Source organism: Rhinopithecus roxellana, chromosome 9 (genome assembly GCF_007565055.1).
Source record: "Rhinopithecus roxellana isolate Shanxi Qingling chromosome 9, ASM756505v1, whole genome shotgun sequence".
NCBI classification, from domain to species: Eukaryota; Metazoa; Chordata; class Mammalia; order Primates; family Cercopithecidae; genus Rhinopithecus; species Rhinopithecus roxellana.
This window is the reverse complement of record NC_044557.1, coordinates 111,243,433-111,258,711: the sequence shown is the minus strand read 5'-3', so window position 1 is coordinate 111,258,711 and position 15,279 is coordinate 111,243,433. Positions and strand designations below refer to the sequence as shown.

Genomic DNA, 15,279 nt, shown 5'->3' with positions numbered 1-15,279 from the left:
AAGGGTTTAAACCAGCTAAGAACTCTTTGAGTCAAAAAGAGTGTTAAAGTAATGAACTATCTTTTCTCTCAGTGGCTTAAGAGTTACTCTAAAAAATATCAAAATTACTTAAAGGTATGACACTGACAGTACCTTATTTTTTTATTTGGTTTGAGTCTTTAAATAGTTTGAAAAAAGGAGGCCGAATAAACAGTTTCTAAAGCTAGTTCAAGTGGTTTATGATTTATGCAAATAAATACAGAATCCCTCATAACCTCTTTGAAGAGTCAGTGATCATTAGGATAGCTGAATTGTGGTCCATTGTGATAAAATAAGCCTCATTACATTGTCACACTTCAAGAACAACATCACGAGGTTCTTCAGTTCCTCATTTCTTGCTCTCACAGAGGGAATCCCTGGGCATCTTTGATTTCTATTAAATTAACTTTTGGTAAAGGAAAAGAATAACATCAATTATAAAAAAATTTTGAAACAAGTTCAAAAACCTAAAAAAATATTAAATTGATGATTCTTTTTCTGAGTTAAAATTTTTCTAATTATTGTAATTATTTTGAAACTGTAAGATGCCAAGAGGTAAGAAAATTACTCCTGCCAGAAATTAACTGATGGTATTGACACAATTCCCTGTTGCCTCCTTAATTTAGGGACACAAAACAAGCACACCATAAGGCACCAACATGCCGCCTGGTAGATTACAGTAGCTAATCAATGCGAGTAGTCTTGTTAAAGATAGAGTTAGCGAAGCCAAATTTCACCAATGTTGCAGCCAACACAAATCTTTTTAAATGCTATATTAGAACACACATGATTCTAACAGGAAATACTAGTCCAAGCTGCCTTCGTGGAATAAAATAATAGTTGTGTTCCTGATTTTTTGTATAAAAGCAGAAAATGAAGTGAGTTTCCTTCTCAACACCATTCAGAAATGGTGAGAAGGAAAACAGGCCCATCTAGCCAACACAAATTTTCTCTCACATGCACACTGACCTCTATGCTTCTAGTTAGTATCTGAATCCTAATGTTTCATGAAATCAGAAATTGCAAACTAGCTCTTAACTATGGGCTCAAAATATGTAAGTTAGTTATGAAATTTCTTACTAACTTTTTGGTGGATGAACACTTCCAAATGGAAATCAAAGACAAAGCAAAGCAAAACAAAATCAACAACAACAACAAAAAAATCCCACAGCATTTTAAAAGTCTTTGGCAACCTCTCAATCTCTTCAGTTTGAAGTGAATGGAATTCCAGCTCCTTCCAAACTCTTGCCACTCCTTATATTCTCTGAAGAAACCAAGTAGAATTTCTCTTAAAGGCTCTCATTTTCTGGAAACCTAGAAGTCCCTGAAATAATGGGATCTGGAATACAAGAAATTACACCGCCATTATAGGGATGTAACAGACCTAAATATTGTTTAGCTCATCTGCCTTCAAGTTTAATGGAGATGGTGCAGTCTCATCCCCAGTTAAAATAATTAGCATCATGTTAATTATTCTGAAGCCTGAGGAACAAACAAAACCAACTGCCATCCAGGGATTACATAAATCCAAGGTGTAACACAATATGTTTCTATTAATTCATTTTAATACTTGCCTTCTCTCTCCCACAGAACTCACATGTTGGATTAGTCTTGAATAGCAAAACCAGATCAGGAAAAAGAAAACTGTTATTTTGGTTTAGATTGGATAATTATTTTTGACTGTTTTGAGTTTTAGAAAAACCAAAGATCATTAACAACATTAATATGATCAACATTAGTCTGGATTGCTTCATTATTTGTTCATGTGTTTGGGGTCATTTCGGAAACAGGAACATTAGTATGTAATATCGACATTTTCATTTTTGTTCAAATGTGTTTGAAACTGTTCAAAGAAATGTCTTCTTTCCAAACTGAACACATCACATTAAATGCTGAATTAGGGTTTACACAAGGATATTGACTTACATTCTGGGATTCTCTGTATCTCCTCAATCCATCTTGTGGTTTTAAACTTCATGCATTAAAAGTGAGTACAAACAAAAGGAAAAAAACTGCATTTCAATTAGGTCTATTATTTTGGCTATTTTGATTAAATTGTATATATCCTTTTCAGTCTTCTAGTCACCTTATAAAGGCAAGGAATAACTGGTAGTTTGAAATAAAATAATTTCAAAATTGCTGTGCCCCCAGGTATTCTACTGTAATAAGGTAAAGACTTTTCTCCTTTATTGATGCACTCATTTACATCTTCACCTTGCAAACACCTGTCACATCCTTTTAAATATTTGTTTTTCCTTTTTGCAGGATGAAATCCCATAAGTCATTTTTTCTCAGGGGATTGTGAAGTTCACTACACACAACCGGCCTTATTTTACATCTCCTTCTTTTATGTCAACCGTCTGGGAACTGGGCAGAAGTCGTGGTCAGAGGGGCATTTGTTTATTGCTTTGATGATAGGGGCAGAGAACAAAGAGGAAGAGGTGGGAAATGAAAATTGCTTTACTTCTTAGATTCTGACTAGAAAGGCCACCCAAATGGGAATCATAACAGGGATAGTTCAGTGGCAAAAAAAGACACCCTTAAAAATACAAGCTGGAAGCTAAAGGAGGGGTGGCGTCACACTTCTAGGCGTGACATCAGAGGAAGCTGTGTCTCTTGGTGCCATGTTGTACAGGCACCGTCAGGGCAGCAGAACCTATTGGTGTGCCCAATTGCACAAAAGGGCTGTAATGTGCATGGGACCCAGTGTTAGCCATGCAAATCTGTTAATGGATCCAGCTTGATCTTTTTTTTTTTTTTTTGGAGACGGAGTCTCGCTCTGTCGCCCAGGCTGGAGTGCAGTGGCAGGATCTCAGCTTGCTCCACCTCCCGGGTTCACGCCATTCTCCTGCCTCAGCCTCCCGAGTAGCTGGGACTACAGGTGTCCGCCACCACGCCCGGCTAATTTTTTTGTATTTTTAGTAGAGAAGGGGTTTCACCGTGTTAACCAGGATGGTCTCGATCTCCTGACCTCGTGATCTGCCCGTCTCGGCCTCCCAAAGTGCTGGGATTACAGGCTTGAGCCGCCGCGCCCGGCCCCGCTTGATCTTTATGCTCTTCAACAAAGCTAGTGCCCAAGCAGTTCTTGTATTTTAGCTAAGAGCGGGTTCCCAAAAAGCTGTTGGTGATAGCATTCTTGGAGAATGGAGAGAAAAAATATTTCTATTAAGTTTGACTCAAAAAGTAGGAATTTCAGGTCAATATTAAATGCCTGGCATCAGTTTTAATTTTTTTTAATATTTCAGGCTCATTTTACCAAAAGAAAGCTGGTGTAACACGTTCACATAAGACAAAATAGATATCAAAGCAAATGGCATTAGAGATGAAGAGGATCACTGCACAGTGGTAAAAGGTTCAGTTCAGATATAGGTACATATTAAAAGTGAGTACAAACAAAAATATATAGAAGCAAAAATATACAGACATGGAAAATAATCAGATAATTAAAGATATTAGGTTAGATGAAATTTTTATAAGTCTTGAAAACAAACCAAAAACAAGTAAGAAGGAGGAAAACCATTTTTGGCAACAAATTACTAAGAGGGTGCATGGACAAGGGAAAGTTTTCCCTCCCTAAGCCCCATACCTCTAGTCGATAATCTATTCCCATCCCCAGGTCCCAGCAAACATCCTGAGACCCACAAACAGGTTTACTGGGGAGGAATTTGAGGCACTGCAGTTTACGTGCTGAGTTAAATAAGCTCTGGAAATAGAAACAAGCTGAAGAATCATGATACCCAATCTAATTTAACCAAAATCTAATTAGAGAATTTACCAGAAATTGAGAGACTTGCTAGACATAATTTCTTGTTGGGAAGGTAGTATTTTTCTCCTTTCAGATTTTTAAATGTTTGATATAACCAGCAAAATAAAAGTAAATTATCAAGTTAAGCTTAATAGCAATATTGTTTTGTTAATAACACAATACCTTATAAATTTAAAAAAATAGTTAATTATTTCCAGTTAGTTACATTTATTATTACTAATAATGAATAAATACAAAAATATACACGCAAGCAGAAAGAGCCAAACTGGCTCCCATAATAATAGCAGGTATTTTCCTAAGCCTTGTACACAGTAATAAATAGCCAAATCTGCCACATCTTTACCATTCTTTAAATGACAAGCTGGGTTTTATTAATTTCACTTTTTCAGCCAAAACTCATATTCATTATTTAAATTGTGCTGTATGAAATTGTCCCTTTTATTTCTATATATTCTCAGATGAGATGCATACATATTGGTTCAAGACCCCTTGTTGCCTTTTTTTAACGTTGTCTTTATATCACTCACAGCCCACAAACAAAAGGTTAAAACCAGCCCAACTAGTTAGTAAAATTGGATGGGAAAAAAGAAAAAGAAAAAAAAAGTCAAAATAGTTTATACAATAAAACTATTAGGAGATGATGAAAAGTTCGCTAATGCATTCAACAGAACCTGAAAAAGAGCTAAACACATACCTGAAACAGGAGAGAGGAGGAGACCGACTGTCAGGAGACCTTGCAACATGCTGGGTGATTCCAGGAGCACAGTGTCTGCTCTTCTCGCTCAGATGGGCACTGCTGGGTCTGTCCCTGCCTCTCCAGTGAGACAGAATGAAACTCCCTGGTTCATTCTTGACTCTGATTCAGGAAGTGTTTACTAAAGGTGTTGCACAACCTCGAAGCTGTGGTCCTGCAACAATGGGACAGCAGGAGGAAGTGCTGGCTGCCTCCTGGCTCTAAGATTCCTTGATATGAACAATTATTTCGCTCTCCTTCTCCATACTTCCCACTCCAAAGTAATACATTTCCAACATATTACTATAGCCAGATAAGCTACAAGGAAACAGGCAATGGCATTAATGAGTCTTGAAAAATATGCCAGACATTGATTTACATTATGGATATATGGATACAATATACAAATATATATGTTTAAATATATTTTACATATGTGTAATTGTAGGAAAAATGTTATTAAGAATGTTATTTTTCCCCCACATACATAATGTGGTTATGTAAAGCAATTCCTAATTCAACCTAATTACTATATAGCATTCTCTTTTCCTTTATGTTCTATTCTCACACAAGGGTACTCTCAGGAAGCTTGAACTATCCTGAAATAAGAATGTCTGACAATATAAGCACAAGAATTTTTAGATCCCTGGGGGCATTTGTATCATAATTGACAACAGGAGTGTGGAAAAAGGATTCAAGACCCAAATGATACAGTTTTAGGATCTGTCACTGGTGGTAGTAAGGCTAAACTGGGCATGTCCAAAAATTATACTTATAACCAATAAAATAACTAATATCAGTTGAGCTGCTTATTAAGTTTTAGGTATTGATAGGGTTTGGTTGTGTCCCCACCCAAATCTCATCCTGAATTGTAGCTCCCATAATCCCCGTGTGTTGTGGGAGGGACCCAGTGGGAGATAATTGAATCAAGGGGCGGGCTTTTCCCACACTGCACTTGTGATAGTGAATAAGTCTCATAAGATCCAATGATTTTATAAAGGGCAGTTCCCCCGCTCAGGCTCTCTCTGTCTGCCTCCATGTAAGATGTGTCTTTGTTCCTCCTTCACCTTCTATCATGAGTGTGAGGCTTCCCCTGCCATGTGAAACTGTGAGTGCATGAAACCTCTTTATCTTTATAAGTTACCCTGTCTCGGATATTTCTTTGTAATAGTATGAAAATGGACTAATACAGGTACTCTCCTAAATCTACTGTACTTGTTATTTTATTAGTCCTTATGATACACATTATGCATTTACATTCATTTTGCAGGTGAAAAATTGAGGTTTTAAAGGCAAAATTCAAATGATTAAGACTCAGTTGTCCTCATTGTATAGATTAAGAAGATTAAGCAGATAAAGTCACCTATCCAGTAAGTGGTAGAAGTGGAATCTGAACTATGTGTTGTCTGGGCTCTTAGTCATATACTCTAACGCTTTCCCTTGGCTTAGCTGACTTATACTCCCAGTCTTATTTCTATTGATAGGATTCTGGGAGAATAAAAATAACTATGAAATTCCTAAGGAATAGAAATAACAGGATCAGTTATTACCACAAAACGTTGTCCTAGTCCACTAAAATCATGCATCATTTTACAGATTCTGAAACACATTCTCATACTACAGGGGTTGCAGTGATGATTGATGTCTCCAAATGATCATAAAGTCATCAACTAAAAAACACAAGGGAATTTTTGGGTCTAGTTATTGAGCATTTTAACCATCAGGATTGCGATTCACGAATTTCTTGCCTTTTCAACCCAAGTTCCATTGCTTTGTCTTTCCCAGGGAACAGAAAGGACACTTCAACTTTTTAATTATTCCATGTTTTTCCTCCATTAATTCAATGTAATTTTACTTATAGCTATGATGTGTGAGACACTGAGATTGCAGTTGAAAAAACACAATCATGGCCGGGTGTGGTGGCTCACGTCTGTAATCCCAGCACTTTGGGAGGCTGAGGCTGACAGATTACCTGAGATCAAAATTTGAGACCAGCCTGCCCAACATGGTGAAATCCCACCTCTACTAAAAATTAAAAAATTAACTGGGTGTGGTGATGGGCACCTGTAATCCCAGTTACTCAGGAGGCTGAGGTAGGAGAATTGATTGATTGCTTGAACCCAGGAGGCACAGGCTGCAGCGAGCTGAGATTGCACTACCACACTCCAGCCTGGGCAGCAGAGCGAGACACTGTCTCAAACAAACAAACAACACAATCACTTTCATTGAGATGTTCACAATCTGAGAAAGATAAGTTCAATTACCATAAAATTGCACAAAGTGAGTACCATCTCTAAATGATCACAATATCACAAAGTGTTTAGTGTTACAATAGATTTATCAAAAGAAGTCAGAGGTCTACACCAAATGGGACGGAGTGCATTCTGGAGGCAGGAGTCCTGGGAAAAGGGGTCCCTATTTCATAAATGGTGCTGGGATAGCTAGCTAGCCATATGCAGAAGAATAAAACTGGACCCCTACCTTACACAATAGACAAAAATTAACTCAAGATGGATTAAAGATTTAAATGTAAGACCTCAAACTATGACAATCCTAGAAGAAAACCTAGGAAATGACATTCTGGACATTGGCCCTAGGAAACAAGTTATGACTTAAGTCCTCAAAAGCAATGGTAATGAAAACAAAAATGGACAAGTGGGACCTAATTAAATTAAAGAGCTTCTGTACAGCAAAAAAAAAAAAAAAAAAAAAAAAAAAAAAAAACTATCAGCAGAGCAAACCAACAACTTGTGTAACGGGTGAAAATATGAGCAAACTACACAGCTGACAAAAGTCTAATATCCAGATTCTATAAGGAACTTAAACAATTGAACAAGCAAGAAACAAATAGCCTCATTGAAAAAAATGGGCAAAAGACCAGGTGCAGTGGCTCATGCCTGTAATCCTAGCACTCTGGGAGGCTGAGGCGAGTGGAACACCTGAAGTCAGAGGTTCAAGACCAGCCTGGCCAACATGGTGAAACCTCATCTCTATTAAAAATACAAAAAATTAGCCACGTGTGGTAGGCACCTGTAGTCTCAGCTACTTGGGAGGCTGAGGCAGGAGAATCACTTGAACCCAGAGGAGGAGGTTGCAGTGAACCAAGATTGCACCACTGCACTCCTGCCTGGGTCACAGAGCAAGACTCTGTCTCAAAACAAACAAACAAAAAAGTCAAATGAGCAGACATTTCTCCAAAGAAGACATACAAGCAGTTAACAAAGATGTGAAAAAGTGCCCAACATAACTAATTATCAGACTACAAATTTAAAAAAATGAGATACCATCTCACACCAGCCAAAATTGCTATTATTAAAAAGTCAAAAAATAACAAACGCTGGTGAGGCTGCAGAGAAAAGGAAACACTCAGGCAATGTTGGTAGAAATGTAAATTAGTTCAGCCAGTCTGGAAAGCAGTTTGGAGATTTCTCAAAGAAATTAGAATAGAACTGTCATTTGACCCAACAATCCCTTTACTGGATATATAGCAAAAGAAAAATTATTCTACCAAGAAGACACATACACTCGTATGTTCATCATAGTACTATCCACAAGAGAATTGACATGGAATAAAGCTAGGTGCCCATCAATGGTGGAATGGATGAATAAAATGTGGTACATACATACCATGGAATACCATGCAGCTACAAGAAAGAATTAAATTGTGTTCTTTGCAGCAACATGGATCACCTAGAGGCCATTATCCTAAGCGAATTAATGCAGAAGGAGAAAATCAAATACTGCATGTTCTCAATTATACATGGGAGCTAAACGTTGGGTACTCACGGACATAAAGATGATAATAATAGACACTGGGGACGGCTGGAGAAGGGAGGGAAGAGGGGAAAAGGCTGAAAACCTAGCTGTTGCATACTACGCTGAGTACCTAGTGGTGGGATTATTTGTATCCCAAACCTCAGCATCACACAATATATCCATGTAACAAATGGATATGTACCTCCTTGAATCCAAAATAAAAGTTGGAAAAAAAGAATTAATTATGAGAATAAGTAAGGACGATATATTATAGCACATCAGTTTATGGCTGGTAGTGTTTGGAACTGCTGGAGTAAAGAATGCCTGGGAAAATGGGAAGATACCCTGCTAAGTGTTAAGAGTTCATGCTTGACTTTGACCCTTTGGTGAATGGGCACCACTGATGGGATTGAATGAGAAAGAGTATAACTTTCCTGCTTGCCTCTTGAGGAGGGGAGTGCACTGGAAATGGTGAACGATGACAGTCTGCCCGCTGATCCATGTGGCATTTTAAATTGGCACTTGTTCTTCATGTCTTTTCAATTCTCTTGTAGTCATTACATGCCTTTGATCACAGTTTGTTCCAATTATCATTCTCATAATTTTTTATCATTCTTCATAGCCCAGAGTTAAATTTATAATTCCCTTTACTGTCAAAGAATTTATACCAATCTCTAAATGAATTTTATTTTCTGCTTCCGTGGTTATTTCATCAAAGATGTATTAAGCAAGCATAAAAGTCGAATTTGGACAGTCAGTTTAATTTTCCCCTTTGTTTCTTTGGGATAAATACAGTATTATCATTGACATCTTTAATTGTCATGACTTGTCAAACTCTTTGCCAGAATATAAAATATAAATGGCAGAAAGAAGAGCCACATGAGTGAAAAAACATATAATACATGAAGAGGAGTACAGTAGAATGAGAAAAAAGCATAAGGTAGCACTCAAAACCCGTGCTAAAACATTTAACAATGTTCTATATGTGTATAATAAATTATACACAGGAATAATGCATGTATATATATGTATCATTACTATTGACTGATTATACACACGTGCACAGTCATGGATCACTTAATGGGGATACAGTCTGAGAAATGTGTCATTAGATGATTTTGTTGGTTTGTGTTACAGTATACTTACACAAACCTAGATGTTATAGACTACCACACACCTAGGCTGTATGGTGTAGCCTATTCCTCCTAGGCTACAAACCTGTGTAGCATGTTACTGTACTGTATACTGTAGGCAGTTGTAATACAATGGTAAGTATCACAAAACTAAATAATATCTAAGTGTAGAAATGATATACAATGTTGTAATCTTATAGGACCACATCATATGTGCAATCCATCAATGACTGAAATGTCATTTATGTGGTACATAACTAGATACATTTATGTGTGTATATGTACACACACATAAATATACACACATATGCACACATAAATATATATAAACTCTCTTTTTCTTTTTGAGATGGTCTCGCTCTGTTGCCCAGGCTGGAGTGCATTGGCGTGATCTCAGCTCACTGTAACCTCTGCCTCCTGGATTAAACCCTCTTTCTATTATATACAGGTATGTGCCACATAAATGACATTTCAGTCATCAATGGATTGCCCGTATGATGGTGGTCCATCGCCACATATAATTGTATGTATCTATGCATATGTGTATAAAAATATAAATACATTTAGGATAGTATTTCAGAAAGAAATAATACTACAATGTATGAGTGCTGCAAAAGGAAGTATGGAATGGTGTAAAATCAGATTTAAATTTTAGAACAATTACATTGGCAGCAGTGTAGAGAAGGACTCTAAAGCCTGATTACATCAGAGAAAAGAAACCAGTTGTAAGTGAAAATGAAAGAAAGCAGGAGTCTGAATTTAAGCAGAAACAATAGGGATGGAAAGAAGGGGAGAGGTTTGAGAAATATTCTTTAAGTATATTGGAGAGATACAGTTATTAGCTATGGGGGTGCTAAAATTTTAAAAGGGTTTATTCATTAAATATTTATGTAGTGTCTACTATGTGCCAACTACTGGAATAGGTTTTAGGGATTAGGCTTTGAACACAGAGATAAAAATATATACATGCTTGGTGCTTGGAGATTAGAATCTAGTTGGAATGGGAACATGCGCAAGATCAATGCTATGAAAAAAATAAAACTAGGTGACAAGTTCTGAACAAACATCCATTGCTCATTCCCACTGTTTCCTGCCATGGGAAGACTACCCAGTAGCATAACTTCCTAGCCCCCTTCTGACCCTTGCCTTATATTGCCAAGGCAAGTAGAGGGACCCATCTACCTGGCTTCTTCCTCTTCTCCTTCCCTTGGGAGCACATGTATGTTCTGCTTCTCCATTCTTAAGTGTCCAGGGGGGCAGTGAAGAGCTGTCCTCATGTGGAACAGAGTCAGCCCCATGAACTTCCTGGGAAAGGTAGATGAGCCCACTGAATTTTGGGGACTAGTGCTAGCAAACATGCTAGTCCAAAGTTATAAACTACATTTTGGTCACATCCAGCATTAACAATTACAAGGGGGCTATTTTAGTCTTTATTTTCCTTGCCTGCTTTCTCAGATGGCTCAGAGATATAGTGAGGAAGATGAATATTTTTAATTGCTTTATCTTAAAGACCAACAAGAAGGGGTAGGAAGGAAGGAGAGCTGGGGCTCCTTATTCCTCTTTTGGAAGGTAACAGATGTGGGCTCTAAATGATGAGAACCTGAACATGAAAAAACATGAGGGAAGAGCATTTCAGGTAGAGGGAACAGAAAATGCAAAAGGTGGTGGCTGAAGCACACTCAACATGTCCAAGAACAAAAAGCGAATCTAGGTGACTGGAGCGACTGAAGGAGAAGAGTCAGTGGGAGATGTGGGGAAAGGGGGTAAGAATGTTGAGCCTGTAAGTGGCTTATTTCAAGTACAATGGAACACCCTTGGTGGAACTTCGGCACATTTCTAAAATTTATCCAGAGACAGAAATACAGAATGGAAGAAGAGAGACCAATTCAGAAGCTGAAAAAACACATCCAAAAAACAATGGGGTCAGTGAGAAAGCAGGGAAAATGGAGGTCGGTGCTCAGGTTAGGGAAATATTTAGGCAGTAGAGATGCCAACGTTTGCTTATGGCTTAATTCCCTGATCTTTGTGTAGGAATCTGAGTTAGATAATTGCCTTGTTCCCTTAGAGTGGAGATTCACACAAGAGAGCAGGTAAGGGGGAAAAATGCGTAAGTTTAGTTTGGGACATGTTACATTCAGGCAGAATATTCAGTAATTAATTAGAAAAAACATGTTTGGAATTCAGGATGGAGATCTATTTTTAAAAATAGGTATCATGAACATAATTGTAATGCTGTGTTCTCTGGATATTTATTATATTCAAGAGCTTAAAATACTTTGAATAGTAATTACTAACCATCAATTTATATGAATGAGAAACTTTTTTTTAATTTAAGTTTCAGGGTACATGTGCAGGATGTGCATGTTTGTTACATAGGTAAATATGTGCCATGGTGGTCTGCTGCACCTATCAACCCGTCACCTAAGTATTAAGTCCCACAGCCCCACATGCATTAGCTATTTATCCTGATGCTCTCCCTCCCTGCCCCGCCGACAGGCTCCAGTGTGTGTTGTTCAGCTCCCTGTGCCTATGTGTTCTGATTGTTTAGCTCCCACTTATGAGTGAGAACATACAGTGTTTGGTTCTGTTCCTGTGTTAGTTTGCTGAGGATAATGGCTTCCAGCTCCACCCATTTCCCTGCAAAGGACATGATCTCATTCCTTTTTATTGCTGCATAGTATTCATTGGTGTATATGTCCCACATTTTCTTTATCCAGTCTACTATTAATGGGCATTTGGGTTGATTCCATGTTTTTGCTGTTGTGAATAGTGCTGCAATAAACATACATATATCTGTATCTTTATAATAGAATGATTTACATTCCTTTAGGTATATGCCCAGTAACAGGATTGCTGGATCAAATGGTATTTCTGGTTCAAGATCCTTGAGAAATTGCCTCACTGTCTTCCACAATTGTTGAACTAATTTACATTCCCACCAATAGTATAAAAGCGCTCCTACTTCTCCACAGCCTCACCAGCATCTGCTGCTTTTTGACATCTTAATAATTTCCAGTCTAACTGGCATGAGATAGTATCTCATTGTGGTTTCGATTTGCATTTCTCTAATGAACAGTGATTTTGAGACTTTTTACATATTTGTTGGCAACATAAGTTTCTCCTTTTGAGAGGTGTCGGTTCATGTCTTTTGCCCAATTTTAATTGGCTTGCTTATTTTTTTGTTGTGAATTTGTTTAAGTTCCTTGTAGATTCTGGGTATTAGGCCTTTGTCAGATAAGTTGCAAAATTTTTATACCATTGTGTATGTTGTCTGTTCACTCTGATGATAGCTTCTTTTGCTGTGCAGAAGCGCTTTAATTAGGTCCCATTTGTCAATTTTTGCTTTTGTTGATGTTGCTTTTGATGTTTTTCTCATGAAATCTTTTTCCATGCCTATGTCCTGAATGGTATTGCCTAGATTTTCTTCTAGGGCTTTTATAGTTTTGGGTTTTACAATTAAGTGTTTAATCCATCCTGAGTTAATTTTTGTATAAGATGTAAAGAAGGGGTCCAGTTTCAATGTTCTGCATATGGCTAGACAGTTTTCCCAGCACCATTTATTAAATAGGGACTCCTTTCCCATTGTTTATTTTTGTCAGATTTGTTGAAGATTGGATGGCTGTAGATGTGTGATCTCATTTCTGAGATCTCTATTCTGTTCTATTGGTCTATGTGTCTGTTTTGGTACCAGTACCATGCTGTTTTGGTTACTGCAGCCTTGTAGTATAGTTTGAAGTCATTTAGCATGATGTCTCCAGCTTTATTCTTTTTGCGTAGGATTGTCTTGGCTGTGTGGGCTCTCTTTTGGTTCTATATGAATTTTAAAGTAGTTTTTTCTAATTCTGTGAAGAATGTCAGTGGTAGTTTAATGGGAATAGCAATGAATCTATAAATTACTTCAGGCAATATGGCCATTTTCATGATATTGATTCTTCCTATCGACAAGCATGGAATGTTTTTCCATTTGTTTGTGTCCTCTATCATTTTCTCTGAACTACAAGTACTAGTTTGTCCTTGAAGAGGTCCTTTACATCCCTTGTTAATGGCATTCCTAGGTATTTTATTCTCTTTGTAGCAATTGTGAATGGAAGTTCATACATGATTTGGCTCTCTGCTTGCCTATCGGTGGTGTATAGGAATGCTTGTAAATTTTGCACATGTATTCTGTATCCTGAGACTTTGCTGAAGTTGCTTCTCAGCTTAAGAAGCTTTTTGGCTGAGATGATGGCGTTTTCTAGATATAGGATCATGTCATCTGCAAACAGAGACAATTTGACTTCCTCTTTTCCTATTTGAATACCCTTCATTTCTTTCTCTTGCCTGATTGCCCTGGCTACAACATCCAATACTATGTTGAATAGGAGTGGTGAGAGAGGGCGTCCTTGCCTATACCGGTTTTCAAAGGGAATGCTTCCAGTTTTTGCCCGTTCAGTGATACCGCCTGTGGGTTTGTCATAAATGGGGTTATTATTTTGAGATATGTTCCATTAATTCATCGTTTATTGATAGTTTTTAACATGAAGGGATGTTGAATTTTATCAAAGGCTTTTTCTGAATTTATTGCGATAATTGTGGTTTTTGTCATTAGTTCTGTTTATGCGATGAATTATGTTTACTGATTTGTATATGTTGAACCAGCCTTGCATCCCAGGGATGAAGCTGATTTGATCATGGTGGATAAACTTTTTGATGTGCTGCTGGATTTGGTTTCCCGGTGTTTTACTGAGGATTTTTACATCGATGTTCATCAGGGATATTGGCCTGAAGTTTTCTTTTCTTGTTGTATCTCTGCCAGGCTTTGGTATCAGGATGATGCTGGCCTCATAAAATGAGTTAGGAAGAAGTCTCTCCTTTTCAGTTGTTTGGAATAGTTTCAAAAGGAATGGTACCAGCTCCTCTTTGTGCCCCTGGTAGAATTCAGTTGTAAATCCATCTGGTCCTGGGCTTTTGTTGATTGGTAAGCTATTTATTACTACCTCAATTTCAGACCTTGTTATCGGTCTATTCAGGGATTTCACTTCTTCCTGGTTTAGTCTTCATAGGGTGTACGTGTCCAGGAATTTATCCATTTTTTTCTTGATTTTCTAGTTTATCACATACAGTTGTTTATAGTATTCTCTAGTGGTTGTTTGTATTTCTGTGGGGTCGGTGGTGATGTCCCTTTTATCGTCTTTTATTGTGTCTATTTGATTCTTCTCTCTTTTCTTCCTCATTATTCTAGCTCACGTTCTACCAATTTTTTTTTTTTTTTCTCAAAAAACCAGCTACTAAATTCATTGAATTTTTGAAGGGTTTTTTTGTGTCTCTATCTACTTCAGTTCTGCTCTGATCTTAGTTATTTCTTATCTTCTGGTAGCTTTTGGATTTGTTTGCTTGCTTCTCTAATTCTTTTAGTTGTTATGTTAGGATGTCAATTTGAGATCTTTCTAGCTTTCTGATGTGGGCATTTCATGCTTTAAATTTCCTCTTAACACTGCTTTAGCTGCATCACAGAAATTTTGGTATACTGTCTCTTTATTCTCATTGGTTTCAAAGAACTTCTTGATTTCTGCCTTATTTTCATGATTTACCCAGGAGTTATTCAGGAGCAGGTTGTTCAATTTCCATGTAGTCCTGTGATTTTGAGTGGGAGAAACAGTCTCTTGAACTCCACGCAAGGGGATTTACTACTGAAGCACTGGAAGGACTTCACTGTAACTCTCTTTTACTCCCAGAAACAAAATAGCTATGCTCCCAGGTACTCTATTCACTTAGGGGAGAAGAAGGGCTGTACATGTGAAAGATTGTATCTTTTCCAAAGAACTTCACAAACACCTCTTTTTCAGCCCAGAATTTTCCCTTCTTTCTGCTTGCCAGTTGGATTATTTCAAAGA

At 37.5% G+C, this 15,279-nt stretch overlaps 1 protein-coding gene across 3 annotated transcripts in view; it reads right to left on the bottom strand.

Annotated features, from left to right (window-relative positions):
* ADAM28 (ADAM metallopeptidase domain 28) overlaps nt 1-4,605 on the bottom strand; it is a 68,365-nt gene extending 63,760 nt beyond the window's left edge. For 2 of the 3 annotated variants that reach the window (XM_030937769.1, XM_010364118.1), the window contains exon 1: nt 4,479-4,527. In XM_030937769.1, coding sequence (XP_030793629.1) covers nt 4,479-4,527 — 49 coding nt within the window. Of the gene's footprint in view, nt 1-4,478 lie in introns of all 3 variants that reach the window. The other variant, XM_010364119.2, reaches the window with a different exon arrangement.
* Nucleotides 4,606-15,279: the final 10,674 nt, after the last annotated feature.